The sequence below is a fragment of the Delphinus delphis genome, chromosome 9 (genome assembly GCF_949987515.2).
Source record: "Delphinus delphis chromosome 9, mDelDel1.2, whole genome shotgun sequence".
NCBI classification, from domain to species: domain Eukaryota; kingdom Metazoa; phylum Chordata; class Mammalia; order Artiodactyla; family Delphinidae; genus Delphinus; species Delphinus delphis.
The window spans coordinates 33,549,280-33,574,438 of record NC_082691.1 but is presented as its reverse complement, the minus strand read 5'-3'; the positions used below and the strand labels follow the sequence as shown (position 1 = coordinate 33,574,438).

Here is a 25,159-nt window from a genome sequence, read left to right as displayed (position 1 = left end):
GGAAGAAATGAAATGATCAGCTGGACAGAAATGATGGGAGAGACCAGAGCCCACAGGGGTGACAGGTGACTGAGTGATAAGCCCTGGGCAGCATCGCACGGCTCCCACCCAGTTCCTAGCAATCCGGTTACGTTCAGGATAAATCTCCTGGTTTTAAAACGCTGGCGATTCAATTGAAAACCTTTTAACAGTATTTAAGACACTGTCCCATTATCTAAAAAGGATGCGAAACGACACAAAGCCATCCTCTACATTACCATTCTAAAAAACTTAACACATTTCCTACCTACCAAAGATATTCTATCAAGCTTTAGTTTCTATTGGTTATATAAAATATATATTATACGTACATTTTCAACAGTGTTAATACAGTGTTAATATTGGAAATATATTTCTGTTGGTTATAAAAGCATATTAGTTTTTTCAACGTTTAAAACATAAAAACTATTTAAAATATAACAATTACAACTGTGCTTTTCCAGACTACACCCCTGCCTCCCCCCACAGATAATGCATCCCCCAGAGAGACCTGTCTCCCCTTTCCCAGTTACAGCTGCTCCCACTCGGAGCCCACCTCTGCGCCCTGGGGAGACGGCACAAACGCGTAAGCCCAGATACAGTTTAAAACAAGGCAGGATTTCAAATACCAGTGCCTGGGACTCCCAGTATAAGTCACGATCATGTGAATTATTCATCAGATATACTTTACCAGAACTTTATCATAGATTTTATCTCGAACAGTTATGGCCACATTCTCCAAGTCCTCTTCAGTGATGTCCTCCACTGGCCGAAAAGAAGATACACGGCGACGTCGTCGATATCCCTGGCATCTCCCCTGCAGAACGAGCCAAAGCAGAACTGGGCATTAGATGGCTTGGGCGGTTAAAAACAAATTATAGAAGTTTTAAGCTCCTCAGAGCTCTAGGACCATGCATGTTAACTATGTCCCTCTTCTATTTCCCTGAAATCATTCATACATTTTAGTCATTTGCTGAGCTCCTATCCTTAGTGCCAAGCCTCCCTGATAGCAAGGTGACACAGGACGATAAACCAGAAGCTCAGGGTTTCCCTGACCACTGAATGGTCACCTGCGGCAAGCTCTGTGAGGCCGGGGAAGTGAACCACACTGAACAGCCAAAGCCACAAATAGGAAGGGTCCAGAGTGTCTTGCTCTAGACTGAAAGCACTCCAAACTCCCCATTCCTAAACAGAAAGACCAGAGGCATCACTGTACTTGCCCACAAGCAAAACCACGAAGCCACCTGCTGCCGTTATCAGCCCTTTACAGCCTCCACTGGAGATGAAGCTGGGGTCCTAACCATTGCTCGGTTTAGAGGAAGGACCCGCTTCATGGCCTACAGCTTAGATCAAGCGCAAGCTTAGGCCCGGGGTTCTTTTCCGAGTGCGGTCCCAGGAGTACCCACAGCATCTGGGAACTTGGCTGAAATGCAACTTCTCAGCTGCTGCAGACCTACTGAGTCAGAACCTCAGCGCTCTCACCGAGCCCCAGAGGGCTGTGATGAACGCTCACGTGCGAGGACCGCTGGCTTAGACAAAGAAGCATTGGTTCATTATAGTCAGAAAATACCCCGCTTGTTGTCTTCCTTCTTCTGAAACTGTAAAACTCTTCTGCGAACTTGGCGGCCGACACGGTGAAGTTCTCCAGGGCGAACTTCTCGGGAGGCCGTGCGCTCCGGGCCGGGTTGGTGCGCCGTGTGATCTGTCCCTCTGAGAAGGCCCGCCTCACTGCTTTCTTCTTCTGCAGGTGAGAGCACAGACACACACAACTGGCTGCTTTCTGGAATGAAAGCCATCTAGCAACCGACTGTGTGCATGAGTACTGGAATCAATACATATAAGGAGTTCCACTTACAGAAGCTGAGTTCGGGGTTCGGAGCGGGAAGAAATCTGGCATTGAGTTCAATTCCGCCAATAATTGAGCAAGCTGAAGTTCAGAAGAAAGAAAGGATCGTGCATAAATATTGCCACGTCTACTTCATCTAACATGTTATCACAAGTCTTCCAGTTTGCAGCCATAAGAAACTTGTAGTTTACATAAGATCTCAGCAGTTGTTATTTTTTTAACCTCACATGTAAAGATTTTTATCTACGCAGGTGAGATGCTGATAGCATGAGAGGAATAAAATCTATGCCCGTTCGTTAGGTAGAAGAAGACACGATGAAAACTGTCCTGGAAGGTCCAAGGCCTGGAGCATGCGGTTAGAATCGTGACTGGGCTACTAACTCTCAGTGTGACCCTGGAACCTATCATTTTGCCCACCTGAATCAAGTTTCATCATGTTCACAACAGAAAAGGCCCAACTAGATCATTCCGGCAGTTATTCAGAGCTCCGAAACACTGATTCTTTAAGTTGGTTAATTTCTTATCAATAATTTCTGAAAATATTCCCAAATAAACACCTAAGAACACCAAATAACAGGCATTAACGTGCCAATCATACCATTAGGATTCCTTTTAGTTTTAGACTTACACAGAGGTATGGGTGTCACCCCTAAATCCTAAAATCATGAACATAATTCTTATTTTTTATTTTTTTTTTGCGGTACGCGGGCCTCCCACTGTTGTGGCCTCTCCCATTGCAGAGCACAGGCTCCAGACGCGCAGGCCCAGCAGCCATGGCTCACGGGCCCAGCCGCTCCACGGCATGTGGGATCTTCCCGGACCGGGGCACGAACCCGTGTCCCCTGCATCGGCAGGCGGACTCTCAACCACTGCACCACCAGGGAAGCCCTCATAGTTCTTATTTTAAAGACACAGAGAGATACGACGCTAAAAATTTCTCTTAACTGAGCACAAATATGTCTCTGGATAAATTATACCCCAAAGTAGGCTTTATATTTTCTTAAGCAACTTAATAGACATATAATAAGACTGCATATACAGTATCATTAAATTATGCTTTTTAAAAAGAAAATATTAAAGAAAAAAATATACTAAAATGCTAAAAGTGATGATGATTGGTATGATTTTTTTAAATTCTGTTGTGTATAAAATTATGAAGGAAACCACAGTTACTGACCACATACAGAAAAACCAAATACACAAAGATTTCACCTTGTTCCATTAATTATTCTGGTGAAAACGTTTTAAAGTGATTCAGAACTGCTCAGTTCCTTTTAATACCTAGACCCCTTTCATTCCTTTAGCTGATATCTTGACACTACAGCATCTAGGTTGAAAGCTGCCTGCCTGACCTGCACAAAGCAACTTCTAAGTGGGCTTCATGACACCCACGTTTACACACTGCTTCTTTCTGCTGGGAACAGGGCCTCTCATCTCCGTAAAATACCACTGCATATTTGCAACATAACTTGATCAACAGTAAATGGCGTTTAGTCCATGGCACTGTGGAGGGGGCTAAAAATGGTCCTGGGAGTCTCTGTTCCCAAACCAGAGCTAATCAGGTGATAACCGCTTGGGGTCCAAGAAAAGAGAAAGAACCCACAATGCCCAGAGCACACTTCCTGACCGAAGCCAAAGCAGCAGCAGCTGTGGGGACGCAGCCCTGGGAGCCCCAGCAGTGGCTGTCTTGGGCCGCGCGGCCTTACCATGGCTTTGTTCTCCTCGATGTTCATGGTCCTTTTCAGCAGGGCGTCTGAGCTCTCCTGGCCCTCGTCCCTGGAGTCGTCCTCAGACTCAGAGGCAGAATCTTCCCTTTCCTTCCTCTGTCTGCAGCTTGTCTTTCTTCCAAGAATTCCACTCTTACTGTCCTGTATGTGCGAGCCAGAAAACAACGGCTCAGGAGAACTGTTCTTACCGGCATTTTTTGCCGGTTTCTTGGTGGGGAACTGAAAGGCTACCCGAAGACCAATACTGCTTCTTCTCGGCCTGCTGCTTCTAGGTGGAGCCTCTTCTTCTTCATCTTCCTCTTCCTCACTCATGAAAGATGCTTTACCGTCATCACTGAGCTCTGACTCCACGAGCTAATGAAATGAGAGAAAGAACAAAGACAGTGCCTATAAACAAACCTTCAGAAAGACACACACTTAAAACCCCTCTGACAGTATTTTAGGGGAACAATGAATAGTTGAAAGCTCTCCCTTCCTATTGGTAGTTCCCTCTGAACTCTTCAGTTAAATGCGCAAGTACTTTGTAGATGAACAAAATCAAAGAGCAGGCTGCTACGCGCTCTGGCCCAGCCACACCCACCGGCAGACTGTGTTCTGTTCAGAGCATCAGGCTGGAAGCCAAACGCTGATGAGGTGGGCTCCTCCCCAGTGGACCACCCAAGCTGGCACACCTGGGAGCCCAGGAATATGGGAATAAAGAAAAGGGTGTGCATGACATCAGAGGTATCCTCAGGTAAAAATGGAGTGCTGAGTGAAAAATAAAGTACCATTCTGCCCTAACTAGCTGGAACACAACTCATGAGTAAGAGGGACAGGAGAGCTGACTTCATTTTAGTGCAGTGACCAAGGAGCAGGCAGATGACCTGCCTTCGGGGTCAGTGGCGGAACCTCATCCCCAGGATACACTGGGTCCTCACTCAAGGGAAGCCTCCTCCCCTTTCTGTAACCCGCAGCGCCATGGGGTGCAATCAGGCAGACAGCTCTGCAGGGCGGCTGCAGGCACCTGTTCAGTCAGCTCAAGCAACTCTCAGCCTCAGTTTTCAGTCTCCACTCGGCATAGGTCTCCAGCATCAAAACATAACTTGGTTTCACACGTGAGAACACAGTAAGAATGGAAGGCAACAGCAAGGGGACATCTCAGATGCAAAGGACTCTTAGCAACAGCAGAGATGGGTTTAAATACTGGGATTGAGGTCATCACCTGGCCTCTTCCCTTGACCACAGGCTGGACAGTGTAGCCTGGGCACCTCTGTCAGGGACTCAGGTTGTGAGGAGAGCTGAGAACAGCACCAGGAGCCGCCTGGGATTCAGTTAATGACTCTGCTTCTTCCTCGGTGACCACCCCCCCAAATTCCAGCTGGACTCAAGTTAAAAATAAAGCGGCGGGAGGGAAAAAAAAAAAAGCAGACAGGGCTTCCCTGGTGGCTCAGTGGTTGAGAGTCTGCCTGCCGATGCAGGGGACACGGGTTCGTGCCCCGGTCCGGGAAGATCCCACATGCCGCGGAGCGGCTGGGCCCGTGAGCCATGGCCGCTGAGCCTGCGCGTCCAGAGCCTGTGCTCCGCAACGGGAGAGGCCACAACAGTGAGAGGCCCGCGTACCGCAAAAAAATAAAAAAAAAAAGCAGACAACTTCCAAACCTTGGTGTATGTATCAATGCACAAAAAGCCAGGCAGAGAAATAAGACTGTACTGTACGGAGTTACCTATTTGTTTTAATATCCTGAACTCTCCACATTAGTAGCTTTGGAATTCCAAATAGTGGGCTGCAGAGGAATCTATGTTAGAGGACACTGTTGGAGAACTTCAGAGGAGTTCTCTCCCCTGACTGGCTTTATTCATTTATCATAATCGCCGTCTAGCCCCCGTCTCTTTACCAAGGCCGTGGAGTAGCGTACTACAAAGGACTGAAGTACGGAAAGAGTCACCAGTGGAGACTCCGACCTGAGAGCCAGCACCACGGCTGCAGCAGTTTCACATCTGGCTACAAGACCACTGGACACCAACGTAGAGTCATACCCTATTGCCAGAAAGGTGGTCTCACCACTACTCGCTAGTGTGGGCAGGAGGTTGGGTGAGGAGGCAAGAAGGCTTGCTTTCTCACTGAATTTCAAAATAAATGTACAGGTGGACCTGCCCTGAGCTATGAGTTCTATCAGAGTCAACGTAACATGTCCCTAAATGTACAGATTTGGAAGAAAACCAAAAAAAAGGTGCTGGGGGTAATTCACTTTCGCATGCTGGAAACAAATTCTTTGCATATCCCAACATTACTTAGCTAAAGAAGAGAAGATAAACAAGTCACTAAGAGTAGATGATACCCATCAGGGTTTGGAAGGATCTCTAGAAACCGGAGCCTTGCTGGCCAGAACACAGGAACTGCCATGCAAATAACTTCTGTAAAGAAAGCCAAGGGGCGGGGGGCTGAGGCCGATAGGTTGGCACAGGTCTGTGTTGCTATTCACAGAAATAAACCACCATCAAGCAAGGCAGCCTACCATCAAGGCTTTCAGGCCTTAAGTCCCCCCAGGAAAAGGTGAAGGACAAAGCAACGCTACTGGTTACAGCTTCTTTAAACACCCACACAGGTTCCACGCCACGAGTGCTTCTCTGGGAGCTTCTGAACGTAATGAGGCTTAACCGCTCTATCCCTTATCTTGATACCAAAGAAGGAAGTGGTGTATTGATTTTATGAGATAAATGTATGCTACTTTCCAGTTAGTAAAAAACATTTTTATGCCTAAAAAAAATCCAAAGGCTGTTCTTCAAAGTTACCCTGAGATTCAAATACTGGTCAGCAGTCAACTGGCCTAACTAAACACATGGACTAAAAAGAGATCAACCAACAAGTCTCTTGATGGCAAAGGGCTGAGGGCAGACTTCCCTTAGGAATCAGACAAGCCCAGGTCACCTTTATCATTAAAAAGCCTGTCGTGATCCAAATCAAGAATGCACAGACAAAACTCTAAGTTTGTACCACAGCTAAATTTCTGCCAAATCAACTCCAAACCTAATTACTTGGCGCACAACAGAAAATGACTTTCAGGAACTTGTTACTCTCAGACCCTCCTCTTTTCAGATAAAAGAGGTTCAAAAAAGTCTGAAATAAATTCTCTGACAAGGATAATAAGGGACGCCTGGGACACATCCCCCCAGACTCCAAAGGCACCCAGGAAAGACAACTGGATTTTCTCTAAGAGCATAATGGACTGGTGGGCCAGGAATTCGCCTTAGAATAGCCGAGTTTACATTTAGCTAAGTGGCTTAGAAGATGGACACGTAAGAAAAAGTAAAATCTTCATATTTTGTTAACTGGCTTATAAGATGAACACGTAAAAACCAGTAAAATCTTTATATTTTGTTAACTGGCTTATAAGATGAACATGTAAGAAAAAGTAAAACCTTTTCATGTGTAAAGTGGCTTCTTACAAGTAACAATACAATTCGGAACCAGGACTAAAAATATTACAACCCACCCTCCCTCACGTTGATAAATATTACCATTACTTCTGCGTTACTGTTAACATTCAGATCACTCTGCGTAAATCCTTCAAAATCTTCCGTCTCTGAGTCACTGTCCTCTCTAAAAATTCTCCTTAGCTCTTCTGTGAAGGTTGTGGACTGGAAACGCACATCCTGCTAAGTTAAAAACACATGTGTCATGGAGAAGGCAAGAAGAACAGAGGCTGGCAGGGGCTGGGGGCAAGGGCAGTCGCTGTTTAATGGGGACAGAGTTTCTGTGTGAGACGATGAAAACATTCTGGAAACAGATAATGGTGAAGGCCTCGAGACGCTGTGAATAACGCCTCTCAGTGTCTTGCAGGCAGCACACTGGGACTTACCGCACTTAAAAATGGTTAAGATGGTAAATTTTATGTAGGTTTTACCACAATAAAAACACACGTATATATACATATTTTCCATAGTTTGCAGAAAGTTAGACCCACAAATTGAACAATTTCAAAAAACCAGAATGGCCGCAGCCTCCATCAGCTGGTGTCCCCCGTAGGGGCTGATGGAATTCAGTTTCTCCCGCCGGGGCGGGGCCATCAGGAGCATCTGCGTTCACACAGAACAGAAAACACATGGAGAAGACCTGGCCCTGGCTCCTCCACACACGCTTGGCTTTCCTTTCCAACAGCCATCCCAAGCCAGCTCCTCCCAGGGGAGATGCCTGGTTCACAGACAGCATGCCTCCGGGCAGGACAGGGCTGGAGGCTTCCACACCCCGCCCCGCCCCGCCCCCCGCCGAGAACGCAGTTGCTCCGTCACCCGCTAGGGAGTCCCTCTCCCGCAGGAGGTGAGAAGCAGCCACCGCCGGCAGGTAGCAAGGGAGCCCGAGGAAAGATGTTACACGGCTGACTCAGAAAGGACATGTTCCAGTCATGACTTTTTCTTTCTTTTGAACTCATAAAAATAAATGGCATGCTTGAAAGAGAGGAGGGGAAAAGCAAGAATGGCAGTACAGAACGGAGACCCACAAACCAGCCTCCTCCAAGCTGGCAGCCAGGCCTGCAGTCCATGCCCCCTGCTGCCTCTGACGTCTCCCCTCCTACCCCTGATGCAGGGGTATGACCCCTCATGACAGCACATGCGGCTGGAGAATCTTTATCTCCCTGCCTGCCTTTTCCCTGACTTTAATTATATACTTCTTCGACCTCGGATAATCAGTCTCTGGAGAAAAACAGACATAACAGACGAGTTAGAAAAACTTCCCGGGGGAAAAAGAAAGAAATGCCTATATCCGGCATTTTTTTTAAGCTTAAAAATGTCTCCTGTGAATTATTATGGGTAATTGGAGTGACTGTGCTCAGATGTAAATTACTTCATCCCTTTGTTGATAGCTGTGGTGCAGCTGCTTAAAAAAAAATCACACACAAAAGGGAAGTTTCTTTAAAGTGAAATTCAAATTGTGCTTCAGGGAGACCAGCGCCGGCACTGCTGCACACACTACGTACAAGTTCACGCGGCTTCTCTCGGCGGGTTAAAATGGATCCGGAGTGTGTGGGGTCCAGGTGGGGAAGCAGCAGGCCAGGGTCTGTCGTGAAGAATGGTGCGCGGTTGGCTCCCAAGGAAACCCACCACCTCCGAGGGCAGGAAACATCTGGCTCAAGAGCCCTGGGCCAGCCCCTGCAGGCTGCTGCAGGGCAGTGGGGCCCATGTGCACACTTCTTCATCGACCCGAAGTCCCTGGCTGGAGCCCGAACAGGTCATGCCTTGGAACAGCAGGTTCCAACCTGCCAGTCCTCTGGCTCTTTCTGTGCTTTGAGCTGGTGTCACAGGCAGCCGTCAGCCTGGGAGAGATCAGTATCTCTGGTGGCCAGTTCTGATAGAGAAAACAAGTCAGCTGCAGCCCTAGACCAAGGCCCATGCTTTTATTCTCCTGATTTCACAGGGTGTAAAAACCATCTTTAATGGGGTCTGTAACAAAGCGAACATCCACTCCACAGTCTCCTGTGTCCCTGGTTATAAGCCTCACACAGCTCTTTGTTCTCCGAAATCTGGCCGTTATCCTTTAAAATCACTACTAGACAGTATGTTGTGGGCTTTGGTGACCTGCATCTACCGTGATCAAGAACATAAGCAGGGCTTCCCTGGTGGTGCAGTGTTTGAGGGTCCGCCTGCCGGTGCAGGGGACACGGGTTCGTGCCCCGGTCCGGGAAGATCCCACGTGCCGCGGAACGGCTGGGCCCGTGAGCCATGGCCGCTAAGCCTGCGCGTCCGGAGCCTGTGCTCCGCAACGGGAGAGGCCACAGCAGTGAGAGGCCCGCGTGCCACAAAAAAAAATTAAAAAAAAAAAGAACATAAGCAAATAACAGATCAGAAGAGAAGCTAACAGAGTGGTGACTTTTTTTTTTATTTTGAAGCTCATGGGATGTGAAGAAACAGACTGGAAGTCATGGTGGCTGAACCAGTCGGACAAGTATCCCACCTCAGTTCCACCCCACGGGTGCTCCTTTGCCCATGGGCACTGGATGTATGAAACAAGAGGAAAGGGACAACCCAAGGAAGCAGCCCAAGCCGGGGAAGCTGGAAAGCACCATTCAAGTACGAGGCCCCTTCCATCAAGGAGCCTGTCATTTAGTAAGGGAGCTGGACAAGTCCACAGGTCCCCATGGCGAGGATCAGTGTTGTAAGGGAGACACATGCAACACGGCGCACAGAAAGAAAGAAAATCCAGTAAGACTTCGTGGAAGCAGAATCATTTGAGCTGCATCTAAACTGGGCTAGAGGCTAGAAAGATGCTGAGAGCGCACAGAGGCAGGATGAAGAGCCTGGACCAGTGTGCACGGGGGGCAGAACAGTGCAGGCGGGGGGCACGGATGCAGTTTCTGGTCTCCAGAACCGTGCAAGGCACGAGGCTGAGAAGTGGGGCTCCTAGATTAGGAACATCCCAGCTCGGCCACTTCTCAGATGTGAGGCCTCAGACCAAGTCACTTCACCTCCCCACACTTCAGTTTCATCACCCGTGAAACAGGAATAATAACAGCGCCTGCACCTTCCCAGGGAGACAGTGAATTAAGGGCACTCTGCGTGAAAAGCATGTTGTCACGGGCCACGGAATGCATGCTGGGGTCAGACTCGGGAGCAGGGCTGGACTGGGGGCAGGTGTGAGGGCACAGGAGAAGGGGCAGTCGTCACAGCAGCAAGAGCGGCCGCTCTGTTCCTTAAGGCCTGCCGCCCGCCAGGCTCGTGCTGGCGCTTCACACAACGTCCCGCGCCGCTCAGAGGGCCACTCACGCCGGACCCAACAGGCTGCCCCTCACTGCCTGACCACATTCGAACGGAGGGACTGGCGATTTCTGAACAGGGGAGGATGGCGACCAGAGCTCAGTCCCACACCTGCGGGAAGGACTATGAGAACCACGGGAGCTGAGGAGGGAAGAGACAGGAAGGGATGGAGGTGAGGAACATGGCAGAAGATTCATCAGCTCCTGCAAGGGACTTGAGGAGATGGGTGAGGAAACAGGAGGCGTCAAGAGCTCCAAAGTTGGAGACAAAAATGGGGAAGACAGACAACCAGGGAGGGAAAATGGTGAGTTTCAGATCTCTCTTGAGCAATGACGACGGATCCAAGTGTCTGTCAGAAGTATATCTGGGGCTGGAGGGAAGACCCAAACCACAAAGGACCAGGAGGCAACGGCTCAGACCAGGCCAGGCACTGAGATCATTAAGTGGAAAGGTCTGAAGATAAAATCGTGGAGAACATCCACAGATGGGGACAGGAAGTAGAAGGGATGACAACAAAGAACAAAAGGTGTAAGAGAAAAGAGACCAAGGGGAGTGGAAGCAGGTGGCTGGGGGGGGGGGGGCGGCGGGGTGTCAAATGGTGCAGAGGCATCAAACAAGGTGAGGAGACCACACACACTGCCGTCAAGCGGGGGCTTCACTTACATAATTAACTGTCTGCCTTCCTCTGCTTCCCCAGTGGAAGCTAGGTGGGTTTAACTCACAGCCTTTTAGGGAGGCCATGGTCGAGGGAGAATGAGGAATTTTGAGTGCCACAAAGGAACTCAGAAAAAAATGCCACGGAAGCCTGGATACTTTGGCCATGCTCCTGCCAAATCCCAACATAAACCTCCAGGAATCTACCTCTCCGAGAACTGCAACTTGTGTCTGCCACAGATCAAAGGAATTAAAGAAAGAACAATCCCATGAGTGAGGTGCGGACAGAGCCTCACCGCAGCAGCACAGAGGCCATGTGTCTCATGGTAACCACACACTCCTACGCTATCGCTGGGGGATCAGCCCTCCCCCGCCAGCTGTGTGGGAGCGCTCCAAATACAGCCTGGCCACAGGCTGCAGCCCCGAGGTGGCAAAGAGACGGATTTGATCATGTGAGGTCCCCTTTACTGAAAAAAATATATATATATATTGTACATAGAAAGGATTTAAACAGCAAAACTGAGCGAGGTACCCCCACCAGTTGCTTGAAACATGAAGGTGTAACACTAATAAAACAAGATGCTCGACAATTAACTGATACCACCAGTCTCAGACTATGTTCAAGTAAAAGAATATCCGAACCAAGATCCAAGCTTCCAGACGGATACGCCTGCCTTGAAAGGAGGCACCCATACCTGCTTCCCTGACTCCAGTGAGTCAAAACTATAGCAGCTCTCCTCTGATGACAGGGTTTCCATGGGAACATCATCTCGGAAACCGACAAACTCTTCATCATCACTGGGGGCGTTAAAGATGTCAGCCACTTCTTTAGGGATCTGTTTGGATTGAAAAAAGGACGATAATATCAGGGGCTGTTATAATCACTTAGGGAAATTTTGTAGAGGAGTAGGAATTACCATCTCATGACCTTATCAATCTGCCATGGTTGCTCACAAAACCCCAATAACCCTGAGTAAAATGTGCCTCAACTTGACACCTCATGGCAACCAGGGGAGGGGTGGAAGAGGATAAGAGTTTTTCTTTTTCAAATTCTAGAGATATATCCTATCTTACAAGGACTGTTGAGGCCATGCCTAGATAAAAGCCATTTTTGATCTCTTGACAAAAAATAAGAAAATTTTCTCCTACAGTGGATGTCTTTTTTTTTTTTTTTTTTTTTTTTTTTTTTTTTTGCGCGGTACGCGGGCCTCTCACCGCTGTTGCCTCTCCCGTTGCGGAGCACAGTCTCCGGACGCGCAGGTTCAGCGGCCGTGGCTCACGGGCCCAGCCGCTCCGCGGCATGTGGGATCCTCCCGGACCGGGGCACGAACCCGTGTCCCCTGCACTGGCAGGCGGACTCTCAACCACTGCGCCACCAGGGAAGCCCTACAGTGGATCTGTCTTTAAATGTCATCCACGTTAAAAAAAAAAAAAAAAAGTCCTTAAGACATCACTAAACTCTTTTCTTAATTTCTACCTATAGTTATTTTTCTGTTCTTTGTCACATGAAAGTTCATACAATGAAATAAAGCTTTCCTTCTTTTCTGTATTCTGAATCAATCTTAGTTTAGAATTAATTCTATCAAACACTATTCCAGGCAATTATTGCCAGCGAGAATGTTGTCAGCACACTTAATCTAACAAATATGTATCTGCTGAGAGTTCATTTTTGTACGCTGACTACCTGTTTGTTCTTAACTATTTCGAAAAAGTTCAAACACATAGAAAGGTGAAAGAATAGTGCAAACATTTATAGATGCTTCACGTAGAGTCCCCCATTTGCTTTTTTCTCTTTCAACAAATGTTAGGTTGAATCTCAGGCATTTGCTGATATTTGAATGTTTCTAACCTAGGAAAATAGTGATTTAAAATGCAGCAAGTGGGCTTCCCTGGTGGCGCAGTGGTTGAGAGTGCGCCTGCCGATGCAGGGGACGCGGGTTCGTGCCCCGGTCCGGGAAGATCCCACATGCCGCGGAGCAGCTGGGCCCGGGAGCCATGGCCGCTGAGCCTGCGCGTCCGGAGCCTGTGCTCCGCAACGGGAGAGGCCGCAACAGTGAGAGGCCCGCGTACCGGAAAAAAAAAAAAAAAAAAAAATGCAGCAACCTAATCCATGTATGTTTCCAGTAATTTGCAGACACCATACAATTCACCCTAAAATACTTCCATACACGTCTCAGAAAAAGGACATTCTGCTGAAGAACCACATAACCATCATCATACCTGAAATAATATTCATTCAATAACATCATGTATTATGAATCCATATTCAAATGTCTGCATTGTACCCAAAATATCTTTTAACTTTTTTTTTTTTTTGCGGTACACGGGCCTCTCACTGTTGCGGCCTCTCCCGTTGCGGAGCACAGGCTCTGGACGCGCAGGTTCAGCGGCCATGGCTCACGGGACCAGCCGCTCCACGGCATGTGGGATCCTCCCGGACCGGGGCACGAACCCGCGTCCCCTGCATCGGCAGGCGGACTCTCAACCACTGCGCCACTAAGGAAGCCCCTTTCATAACTTTTTAAGGGCAAAAGGGATCCGCTCAAGAAAGAATCATGCATTGTATTTGATTGTTTTTTTATGACATTTTTTGTTGCTTTTCATAACTGACATTCTGTAGACAACCCAAGAAAACTGCCTTGTAGAATGTCACATATTCTGAGCTTATGTGATTGTTTCCTGACAGACTCAGATATTATTGGCAACAATTCTATACAGATGACATGTACTTCTCAATGCACTGCATAAAGAGGCACAAAATGTCAAGCTATTCCCTATTAATTAGCAGTATTTTTAATTTAATTATAAAACTTTCAAATACATTCCTAAGTAGATGGAAGAGTATCATGAACACACATGTGGACACCCTAGCAATTACCTGTCCATGGCTAGTCTTGTTTCATCTGTATCCCAACCCAACTGCTCTCCTTCTAAATTATTTTAAAGCAATTGTAGACACAGTATCATTTCACCCTGTGTTACGAGCAAATATACAGTCTGTGTCCACAGTTACTATTATTTTTTTCAGCCCCCAGTGTATTTGTATCAAGATCCAAATAAGGCCCATACATTGGTCAATACGTCTCAAGTCCTTTCTCGCGTCACCTTCATATTTAACTTTCTTCTCACAACTGTTTTTTTTTTTTTTTTTTTGCGGTACGCGGGCATCTCACTGCTGTGGCCTCTCCCGTTGCGGAGCACAGGCTCCGGACGCGCAGGCTCAGCGGCCATGGCTCACGGGCCCAGCCGCTCCGCCGCATGTGGGATCTTCCCGGACCGGGGCACGAACCCGTGTCCCCTGCATCGGCAGGCGGACTCTCAACCACTGCGCCACCAGGGAAGCCCTCACAACTGGTTTTTGAAGAAACTGGGTTATTTGACTGTAGAGTTTGCCAGAGTCTGGAGGTTTGGTTTTTGATTTTTGCAGCCCCAAGATGGTATTTAGCAGACTCCTCTGTCCCTCTGGATTTCCTGTAATTTGGTACTTAAATCTACAGTCTCAGTCAGACTCAAGTGTACTTTTCTGCGGCCAGACTCCTTTGTGGGCAGTGCTGCGTTCCTGCTACACATCGCATGTAACATCTGGTTGTGTCTTTACTGGTGATGCTGTTTGATCACCAAGTTAAAGTGAGATCTGCCAGATTTCTTCTTAGCAAAAGTATCTTTACCCCTTTGTGCTTGTTAAGTAATAACTAGGATGATATTTGAGATTCTATGACTATCCTTCTCCCTGATAGCATTTTACTCAACAGTTTCGGTATCCATTGATACCCCTCGCCTGAATCAATCACCACGTTGGGGGTTACAAAATGGTGATTTTCAAAAACTCTTCCTCCTTCGTATGTTAGGTGGCATTCTCCTGTAATGTAATATTCTCTCCTCCGGATCTATCCCTCTCTCTCCCTCTTTACTTCTCTCCCCACTCTCCCTCCCAGGTAGTTTCATGGATTGTTTTAAGTTAATGTGTTTTAACCCATTACTCTGTCATCATTCTTTCTGATACTCAGACTGTCCCAAATTTGGCTACTGACAGCTCCTTCAAGCCAGCTTCTGTGTCCTTTTGACACAATCCTAATAGCCTCTGAGCACCTCCTTGTTTTCCGATACAACAGGCGTGCCAAGCTAGCCTTGTACTGGCCCCAGACCCCGAATGAGCCATTTCTCCAAGGAGCCCTGGCATTTGGAAATCAAGCTCTGAGATCTCGGTGTGCTCCTCGCTAGTAAAGTATCATTGCTTTGCCTGGACAGAACAAAGGTGTCTTAAGTATCTTACATCTGAGTTCATTTTGACATCTTGAATTCAAACCCAACGAGACAGGATTCTTCATCTCCCTCAACACGATGTTAGTATCTCCCTTCCCCGCAACGAAAACCCCAATTCCCAGTACTTCTCATACACCTACCCATTTGCTCTATCCACAGTACACACAAGACCATTTCAGACAACACACCAATACCACTACCAACACCACTGCCAACAACAATCACGTCCAAGATTCCTTTGGGGTTCTTGCTATCCTCCGAACACAGTCCTGCTAGGTACTAGATCTCTTCCCTGAGATAACCAGACCATGGTTGTACTTGGAGATACAAAGATACTTTTTGTGTACTTCACATTTCATCATGGAGTATAAAAAAGAGATGCCCTCAAGGGTCGAGATTTTAATAAAATAATTTTTACTGCTACAGTAAGACATACTGTGTGCGACACATTTTCTTTTAAAATTGGTGCACGGAGGTGAAGAATGAAATGACCACTAGTACAGTTGGATGCCACCGCCTTGATTCATGCTCAGGACAAGCAGTTTTCTCTGCCTTTGCTTTTGCACATCAGTACAAATATCAACATAGCAAAAAAACGCAAATAATGTCTTAACATTTTTTCCGGCCCCTCCTCCAATAATGTCTTAATATTATTATGACAATAACTTTGTCCTCATGGAACCCTGAAAGGGTTTCAGGGTTCCCCAGACCCCACTTTAAATAACGGCTACACTATTACACACAGGGTTGTGTATTCAGAAGTTACTTAAATTCTTTGGATTCTTTTTTTCTGTGCATTGAATTAATTTTACAGTCAGGTTCATTTGAGAGATCACTAATCCCTCATCTACTCATTTTTAGCACGATTTTAATGCTTCTTGTTTAAAAATGATTAGAAAGCTAGTGGTTCAACCAAAGGAAGTTTAACATTTGGTTTCTAGAGTACACAAATCCAGACACTGAATACAAGATTAATGATGTCAGAGAGTTAATTACAAACCATCTAATGAAATCACTTCAAGAGACAAACAGGCAGACACTTACAGAATGAGAGCTCCACTAACAATAGAAAAAATGCTGTAACATTTATGCTAAGAAGAAGCTCCTAAACAAAGCCTAAATCTGAGACGGTTCTTGGGAGAAAAATTTACCTCTTAAAGAAGGAAGAGTTTTAATTTAACAGTATTTGGCATGCTTGTCTTTTCAAAGACAACTTTCACTGTTGTTTAGCCAACAGAAACAACACACCAAGAAAATACTCTTACTGGAGAAACATAGGTGACATTTATGAAAGTGTAAGTACATTAGACTTTATATAACGATCATCGAGTTCAGTTCCTGAAGTGGCGCTTTTTGACTTACCACCATTCTATGAATCCAAAAACCCCACTGGCCCAGAAGCTTGTTTTAACGTAAAGAATTAAAGAGGAAGAAGCACCCAATATAATGATCTACTGGAAGCACATATAAGGAATGGAGAGGCTGTTGATATAAATCAATTGCTTCCCCGGTCGACTGCATTAGCCCAGGGGCCACTGCAGTGAGCCTGTTGTCTGCCTAATTCCTCCTCCTTACTTCTGTATCTGCTCCAGAGGTGCCAGTAGGGAGAGGCTGTAATTACCCATTAGGGACAAAAGGAAGCAATGAACTTTCAAAAAGGCAAAAACCACTACACATTCTTGGGGCATGCAGGGCTCTGTTTCTTGCTGCCCAACTTCAAAAGGCATTAAGAGAAGCATTTCAGACAGTCATAAGTCCTGGGATTTAGCAAAAGTCTCTGTAAAATATTCAAGTGTCTTCAATGCAACAAACTGTTTAACAGATGCAACAAAGAAGGCAAGATTTGCATGCGAGGGACGGAGTGGACCTGATAAAAGAGGATTCATAGGGACAGCCTTCTAACGTGAGACCAGTTAAACAATGTATCAACACTTTAGGCCCAAGAATTTGTCACTTCCCTGTTTCATTCGGCAGTGATCCACTCTGTAGCTATGTAGTCTAGACAGACTACAACAGACATTTTTCTACAAAGCTTATGTTCCATTTGACTACAACGCCAACTGTAAGGCCTACCAAAACAAACCCCCAAAAAAAGCAAATAACTGAAAATAAAATATATTTCCAACCAGTGGATTATACTTGCAGTAGTCAAGCTTGCACAATATTAGGATAAATGCAATCTAGCTAACCAGAAAGAAGTCAAGAAAATTCTCTTCTGAAAGTGAAAAGACTTATTATTCATAACTATTTTTTTTTTTTTTTTACAATACACAGATTTCTTCCATTCCTTTCACACACACTCTATGTATCTATTCCCTCTGTCCTTGCTGGGATAACAACGTGAGTATCATCAAAGGTCAAGTGGGGCCCAAGATACAGTTCCTCCACCAGGACACAGACACTAGAAAAGAGTCCTTGGCACCTAACACAGGGCTGGCCTGAAGCAGGTCATCAATAAATCTTTGTATGAAAATGACTACATCTGACCTTGTAGTCATTTTCTCAGGGAAGGTGTAGTTTCCTAGGAAAGGTGCACGGGGTCAAAAGGTACACTCTGTGACCTTCCTATCCAAAAGGAATTAAAGATCTTCACCCAGAATTTCTGAGCATCTACATACAAAGTAGTCATATCCACAGCACCTCTTTCAGAAAGGATTGCAGATTTCACTTACAAGCCTTGCAAACTACCTTGGGGCTCATCTCGGGAACAAAGAACGCACATTCGACAGGCTTTGGGGCCAAGCAGGTGGGCAGTGAAGGCGGCAGCTCAGGGTAAGGCTACATTGGACAGTGCCGACATGAGTCCAGGAATGGCAGTCACTCCCGCACCCCAGCAGACCAAAGCTACAAAGGCACGGGGCTCAGTGTGCCCAACCTTGGACCTCCCCAGAGAAGTGAGGAATCTGAGTCTTGGTGAGGAATCTCCCAGTTATAAAATGTCAGCTTCTAATGTAAGGACCAAACATCTACAGGCTGGATCTCAAACTCGTTCAGGGAAGGCGCACAGAAGAACTCACGGTGCTGAGTGGAACACCAAAGAAATTTTAAAAGCTGTAATTTCAGATGTGACTGACGGTATATCTAACTAGTGTCTGCTAGTGATAGTACTGGACAGTGAAGTATTAATAAAATTAAAAGAAAAACTTTACATTTAAAATAACCCTTCCCTTGTTCATGGTAGCACTATTCCCAAAAGCCACAAAGTAGAGGCAACCCAAGTGTCCATCGACAGATGAATGGCTAAACAAGATGTCATAAACACATACAATGGAATATTATTTACTCTTAAAAAGAAAGGGAATCCTACAAATACTGAATCATTACACTGGATGCCTTGAAACTAATACAGTGCTATAGGTCAATTATACCTCGATAAGAAAAATTTTTTAAAACAAAACAAAACCCACAACAGAGGCCTGAGATTCTGCAGTTCTAACAAGTTCCCCATGCTCTGGCCTGCAGAACATGCTTTGTGCAGGGCCCAGCCCATTTTGTTCCTCTCTTATGAGATGTGACTCCTCCTATTTCATAATAGCAACTCATGTGTAGATCTTAACCTCCTTCCTACAGGCAGTTAATTCTCATGGCAGACTCTGGATCTCTTTGGCATCTGTTTTTCTCACCCTGCCCCACTCCAGCACCAAGAATAGAGTCTTACATACTCAGAGGTCCTTAACATATATGACTAACTGATAAGCAGCATCAACTAGTTTGGGGGGGGGAAAAAAAAGGAAGAAAATTTTAAAATTGGGTAAAATTTTTTTAATCAAAGATTTTCTATATCTCAAGGATATCTGAATTCATTCTTCCTGGATTAAAAAATACCACCACCCAGCCAGAAGGAACATATTTATCATCTATTAGTTTATGAAAGAAAAGAAATTTGAGATTCTCTTTAAGGCCAATTTATTCAAAAGCTGATTTTGATAAAGCTTCAGGAAATGTTTCTTATTCCAGGAACACTAGTGTGTATTTCACCTGGAAACATGTTTCGTTTAAAGCCCTAAGGAGCAGTACAAAAGAAATTCCTGTGCACTACTGCATTTTCCTCATTAAGTGTTCTGAAAGCAATTTTGATAGCAAGGATGGCAGAATTTGTAGGGTGTACTATCTTGCAACTGTGTAAGGAGCCCCTTTACACAAAGGAAAGCATTCCTTCAACCCACTACGAAGGGGGTTGTTTCATATCATTTTCTCCATAAACAACATCATTTCCCTAAATCTCTTATGATTAAATTGGTTGGGTCATAGAAATGCACATACCTTGCACCATTTACAAAAACTAACTCAAAATGGATCAGATCTAAATATAACACCTAAAGCAATAACACTTCTAGAAGAAAACTGGAGAAAATCTTTGTAACCTTGGGTTATGCAAAGAATTCTTAGATAAAACACCAAGCACAATACAGATTTTTTAAATGTATAAATTAGACAATTAAAATCAAGAAATTCTACTCTTCAAAAGAGACTCTTAAGGGAATGAAAAACCAACAGACAAGAAGAAAATACCTGCACATCATTTATCTGATAAAAGACCTATAACCAGAATATATAAAAAAACTCTCAAAAGCTCAACAATAAAAACAAATAACCCAATTAAAAAACAGGCAAAAGAGGTGAGCAGACGCTTCACCAAAGATAAATGGATGGCAGGTGAGCACGTGAAAAAATTTTCGACATCCACAGTCATTAGAGGGAAACGCAAATTACAACTACGAGATATAACTATCTACCTAGCAGAATGGCTTTTAAAAAACCTGACGATACCAAGTGCTGACACGGATGTGGAACAACTGGCCCTTTCATAAACTGTTAGTAGAAATGCAAAATGGTATAGCCACTGTGGAAAACAATTTAGCAGTTTCTTATAAACATACACTTAGCACATGATCCAGCAACCCTGCTCCTAAGTGTTACCCAAGTGAAATGAAAATTATGTTCCCACAAAACTTGCAATTAGCAGTTTTACTTCCAAACCTACAAACAATCCAAGTGAACTAGGGAATGGATAAAACAAACTGTGGAACATCGATACCATGGAATTTAACTCAGCAATAAAAAAGAAAAAATTACTGACAGACACAGCAACATGAATAAAGCTCATCACTATGCCAAGTGGAAAAGACTATACATTGTCTGATTATACTTACAGGATGTTTCGGAAAAGACAGAACTATAGAGAAAATAAATCAGGAGTCAAGATGGAAGAGGAGTAGGAGGACGTGGAGTTCATCTCTCCTCACAAATGCATCAAGAATACAACTTTAAATGGAACAATTCTCACAGAACACCAGCTGAACACTAGCAGAGGACCTTGGACACCTAAAAAGAAAGATCCCCAAGTAACCAGCTGCGGAAACTGCAAATTGACACCCCCATGACCAGCTTTGTAAACTGAACGCCTACAGAACATCTGAACAGACAGCGAGTGCTCCCGCAGCCAAGATGGGTCTAGCTTTAGCAGCTGTAGACTGTGTGGGCACATACACACAGGGGTTGGGCCAGACCAGAGTCTGGGCTGCTCCCACAGTGGGTCCAGATCCATGATCACTGCAATCCCGGAACCTGACTTCAGTGGATCTATGCTGGTGGCTTGGTGAAAACAACGTCTGAGAGACACCAGGGCCAACTGCTAGCATACCCATGGTTAAGGTGTGGCCAAGAGCAGTGCCAACAACAGTGTAATCTGAGATCTCACACAACGGGTGAAAGGTGACACAACAGAGCACACCCACAGGTGAACAGCTCCAGAGGAGAAATACTCAGTAGCTCCCCTCCCAGTGGGAGTGCTCCAATCCCACCTACCTCACACTGCAGATCAGAAACACAACTAAAAAACAGATCTGGGGGCCTCTACTCCAACAACTAGGGAGCAGACCCCACCTCTGACAGGGCAGTGACAACCACAGAGCAAAGGGGAGGCCAGTGCAGGCCTAGCCACCACAACATCAGTCACACCTCCTATCAAGGAGATAACGGCCAAAAAACAAACCCAAAACAATTAAGAAAAGGGCAATAGAAATACACATATTGATAATAACCTTAAATGTAAATGGACTAGATGCTCCAATCAAAAGGCATAGACTGGCTGAATGGATACAAACACAGACCCGTATATATGCTTTTACAAAAGACCCTCTTCAGACCTAGGGACACATACACACTTAAAGTGAGGGGATGTAAAAACATATTCCATGCAAATGGAAATCAAAAGCAAGCTGGAGTAGCAATACTCATATTAGACAAAATAGACTTTAAAATACAGACTAAGAGACAAGGAAGGACACTACATAGTGATCAAGGAATCAACACAAGAAAATATAACACTTGTAATTTATATACGCACCCAACATAAGAGCACCTCAGTATATAAAACAAACAGTAACAGCCGTAAAAGGAGAAACTGAGAGTAACACAATAATAGTGGGGGACTTTAACACCCAATTTCATCAATGGACAGACCATCCAGACAGAAAAATCAATAAGGAAACACAGGCCTTCAATGACACATTAGACCAGACGGACTTCATTGATATTTATAGACATTCCATCCAAAAACAGCAGAATACACATTCTTTTCAAGTGCACATGGAACATTCTCCAGGACTGACCACATGGTGGGCTACAAATGGAGCCTTGGTAAATTTAAGAAAGTTTAAAGCATATCATCTTTTCTGACCACAATGCTATGAGATCAGAAATTAACTACAAGAAAAAAAACTGTAAAAAACACAAACACATCGTGGCTAAACAATATGTTACTAAACAATCAATGGATCACTGAAGAAATCAAAGAGGAAATTTTAAAAATACCTAGAGACAAATAACAATCAAAACACCATGATTCAAAACCTATGGGACACAGCAAAAGCAGTTCTAAGAGTGAAGTTTATAGCAATACAATCTTACCTCAAGAAACAAGAAAAATCTCAAACAATCTAAACTTACACCTAGAGTAACCAGAGAAAGAACAAACAAAACCCAAAGTTAGTAGAAGGAAAGAAATCATAAAGATCAGAGCAGAAATAAATGAAACACAGATGAAGGAAACAACAGAAAAGATCAATGAAACTAAAAGCTGGTTCTCTGAAAAGATAAACAAAATCAATAAACCTTTAGCCAGACTCATCAAGAAAAAAAGGGAAAGGGTTAAAATCAATAAAATTAGAAATGAAAAAGGAGAAGTTACAATTGACACAACAGAAATACAAAGGATCATAAGAGACTACTACAAGCAACTGTATACCAATACAATTGACAACCTAGTAAAAACAGACAATTTTTTAGAAAAGTACAATCTCATAAGGCTGAACCAGAAGAAATAGAAAATATGAACAGACCAATCACAAGTAATGAAATTGAAACTGTGATTTAAAAACTCTCAACAAACAAAAGTCCAAGACCAGATGGCTTCACAGGCGAATTCTGTCTAACATTTACAGAACAGTTAACACCTATCCTTCTGAAACTACTCCAGAAAGCTGAAGGAGAAGGAACACTCCCAAGCTCATTCTATGAGGCCACCATCACCCCAATACCAAAACCAGACAAAGATACCACAAAAAGAAAATTACAGGCCAATATCACTGAAACATAGATACAAAATTCCTCAACAAAATACCAGCAAACTGAATCCAACAACACATTAAAAGTATCATACACCACAATCAAGTGGGATTTATCCCAGGGATGCAAGGATTTTTCAATATCTGCAAATCAATCAGTGTGATACACCACATTAACAAACTGAAGAAAAAAATACATATGATCATTTCAACAGATGCAGAAAAAGCTTTTGACAAAACTCAACACCGATTTACAATAAGCTCTCCAGAAAGGGGCCATTGAGGGAGCATACCTCAACATAATAAAGGCCATATATGACAAATCTACAGCTAACATCATACTTAATGGTGAAAAGCTGAAGGCATTTCCTTTGAGATCAGGAACAAGACAAGGATGTCCACTCTCACCACTTTTATTCAACATAGTTTTGCAAGTCCTCCCATGGCAATGAGAGAAGAAAAAGAAATAAAAGGAATCCAAATTAGAAATGAAATAAAACTGTCACTGTTTGCAGATGACATGATACTATACATAGAAAATCCTAAAGATGCTACCAGAAAACTACTAGAGCTCATCAATGAATTAGGTAAACGTGCAGGATACAAAATTAATACACAAAAATCTATTGCATTTCTACACACTAACAACAGAAGATCAGAAAGAGAAATTCAAGAAACAATCCCATTTACCATCTCATTGAAAAGAATAAAATACCTAGGAATAAACCTACTTAAGGAGGCAAAAGACTTGTACTCCGAAATCTGTAAGATACTGATGAGAGAAATCGACGATGACACAAACAGATGGAAAGATATACCATGTTCTTGGATTGGCAGAATCAATACTGTCAAAATGACTATACAACCGAAGGCAATCAACAGATTCAATGCAAGCCCTATCAAATTACCAATGGCATTTTTCACAGAACCAGAACAAAAAAATTTTAATTTCTATGGAGACAAAAAAGACCCTGAACAGCCAAAGTAATCTTGAGAAAGAAAAACGGAACTGGAGGAATGAGGCTCCCTGACTTCAGGCTATACTACGAAGCTACACTCATCAAACCAACATGATACTGGCAGAGAAACAGAAATACAGATCAACGGAACAGGACAGAAAGCCCAGAAATAAACCCACGCACCTACGGTCAATTAATCTTCAAAAAAAGTAGGCAAGAATACACAATGGAGAAAAGACAGTCTCTTCAGTAAGTGGTGCTGGGAATACTGGACAGCTACATGTAAAAGAATAAAATTAGAATATTCTTTAACACCATACACAAAAATAAACTCAAAATGGATTAAAGACCTTAATGTAAAACTGGATACTAATAAAACTCTGAGAGGAAAACATAGGCAGTACACTCTTTGACATAAACTGCAGCAATATTTTTTTGGATCCATCTGTTAGAGTAATGGAAATAAAAACAAAAATAAACAAATGGGACCTAACGAAACTTAAAAGCTTTTGCACAGCAAAGGGAATGATAAAAAAAAAAAGAAAGAAAAAAAGAAAAGACAAACTATGGAATGGGAGAAAATATTTGCAAAGGATGCAATTGACAAGGGCTTAATCTCCAAAATATACAAACAGCTCTTACCACTCAACAACAAAAAACAAACAATCCAACTGAAAAACAGGCAGAAGACCTTAACAGACATTTCTCCAAAGAAGACATACAGATAGCCAGCAGGCACATAAAAAGAGGCTCAACATCACTAATTATTAGAGGAATGCAAATCAAAACTACCATGAGGTACCACCTCACACTGGTCAGAATGACCATTATCAAAAACTCTACAAATAACAAATGCTGGAGAGGGTGTGGAGAAAAGGGAACCCTCCTACACTGCTGGTGGGAATATAAGTTGGTGCAGCCACTATGGGAAACAGTATAGAGGTTCCTTAGAAAACTAAAAATAGAATTACCATATGATCCAGCAATCCCACACCTGGGCATATACCTGGACAAAACTATAATTCAAAAAGATACATGCATCCCTATGTTCATAGCAGCACTATTCACAATAGCCAAAACATGGAAACAACCTAAATGTCCATCAACAGATGAACAGATAAAGAAGATATGATACACACATACAATGGAATATTACTCAGCCATAAAAAAGAATGAAATAATGCCATTTGCAGCAACATGGATGGACCTAGAGATTATCATACTAAGTGAAGTAAATCAGAGAAAGACAAATAATCATATGATATTGCTTACATGTGGAATCTAAAAAGAAATGATACAAGTGAACTTATTCACAAAACAGCAACAGACTTACATACTTAGAAAACGAACTTACAGTTACCAAGGGGAAGGTTGGGGGCATAGACTGGGAGTCTG

General features: G+C 44.0%; 1 protein-coding gene across 1 annotated transcript in view; it reads right to left on the bottom strand.

Annotated features, from left to right (window-relative positions):
* CDCA7L (cell division cycle associated 7 like) overlaps window positions 1-25,159 on the bottom strand; it is a 52,382-nt gene that overhangs the window by 3,437 nt on the left and 23,786 nt on the right. Inside the window, exons 2-7 of the mRNA XM_060020400.1 lie at window positions 11,670-11,810; window positions 7,090-7,227; window positions 3,571-3,945; window positions 1,874-1,945; window positions 1,589-1,759; window positions 710-835 (exon numbers count right to left, since the gene is read on the bottom strand). Of these exons, the coding sequence (XP_059876383.1) occupies window positions 710-835; window positions 1,589-1,759; window positions 1,874-1,945; window positions 3,571-3,945; window positions 7,090-7,227; window positions 11,670-11,810 (1,023 nt within the window). The remainder of the gene's footprint in view (window positions 1-709; window positions 836-1,588; window positions 1,760-1,873; window positions 1,946-3,570; window positions 3,946-7,089; window positions 7,228-11,669; window positions 11,811-25,159) is intronic.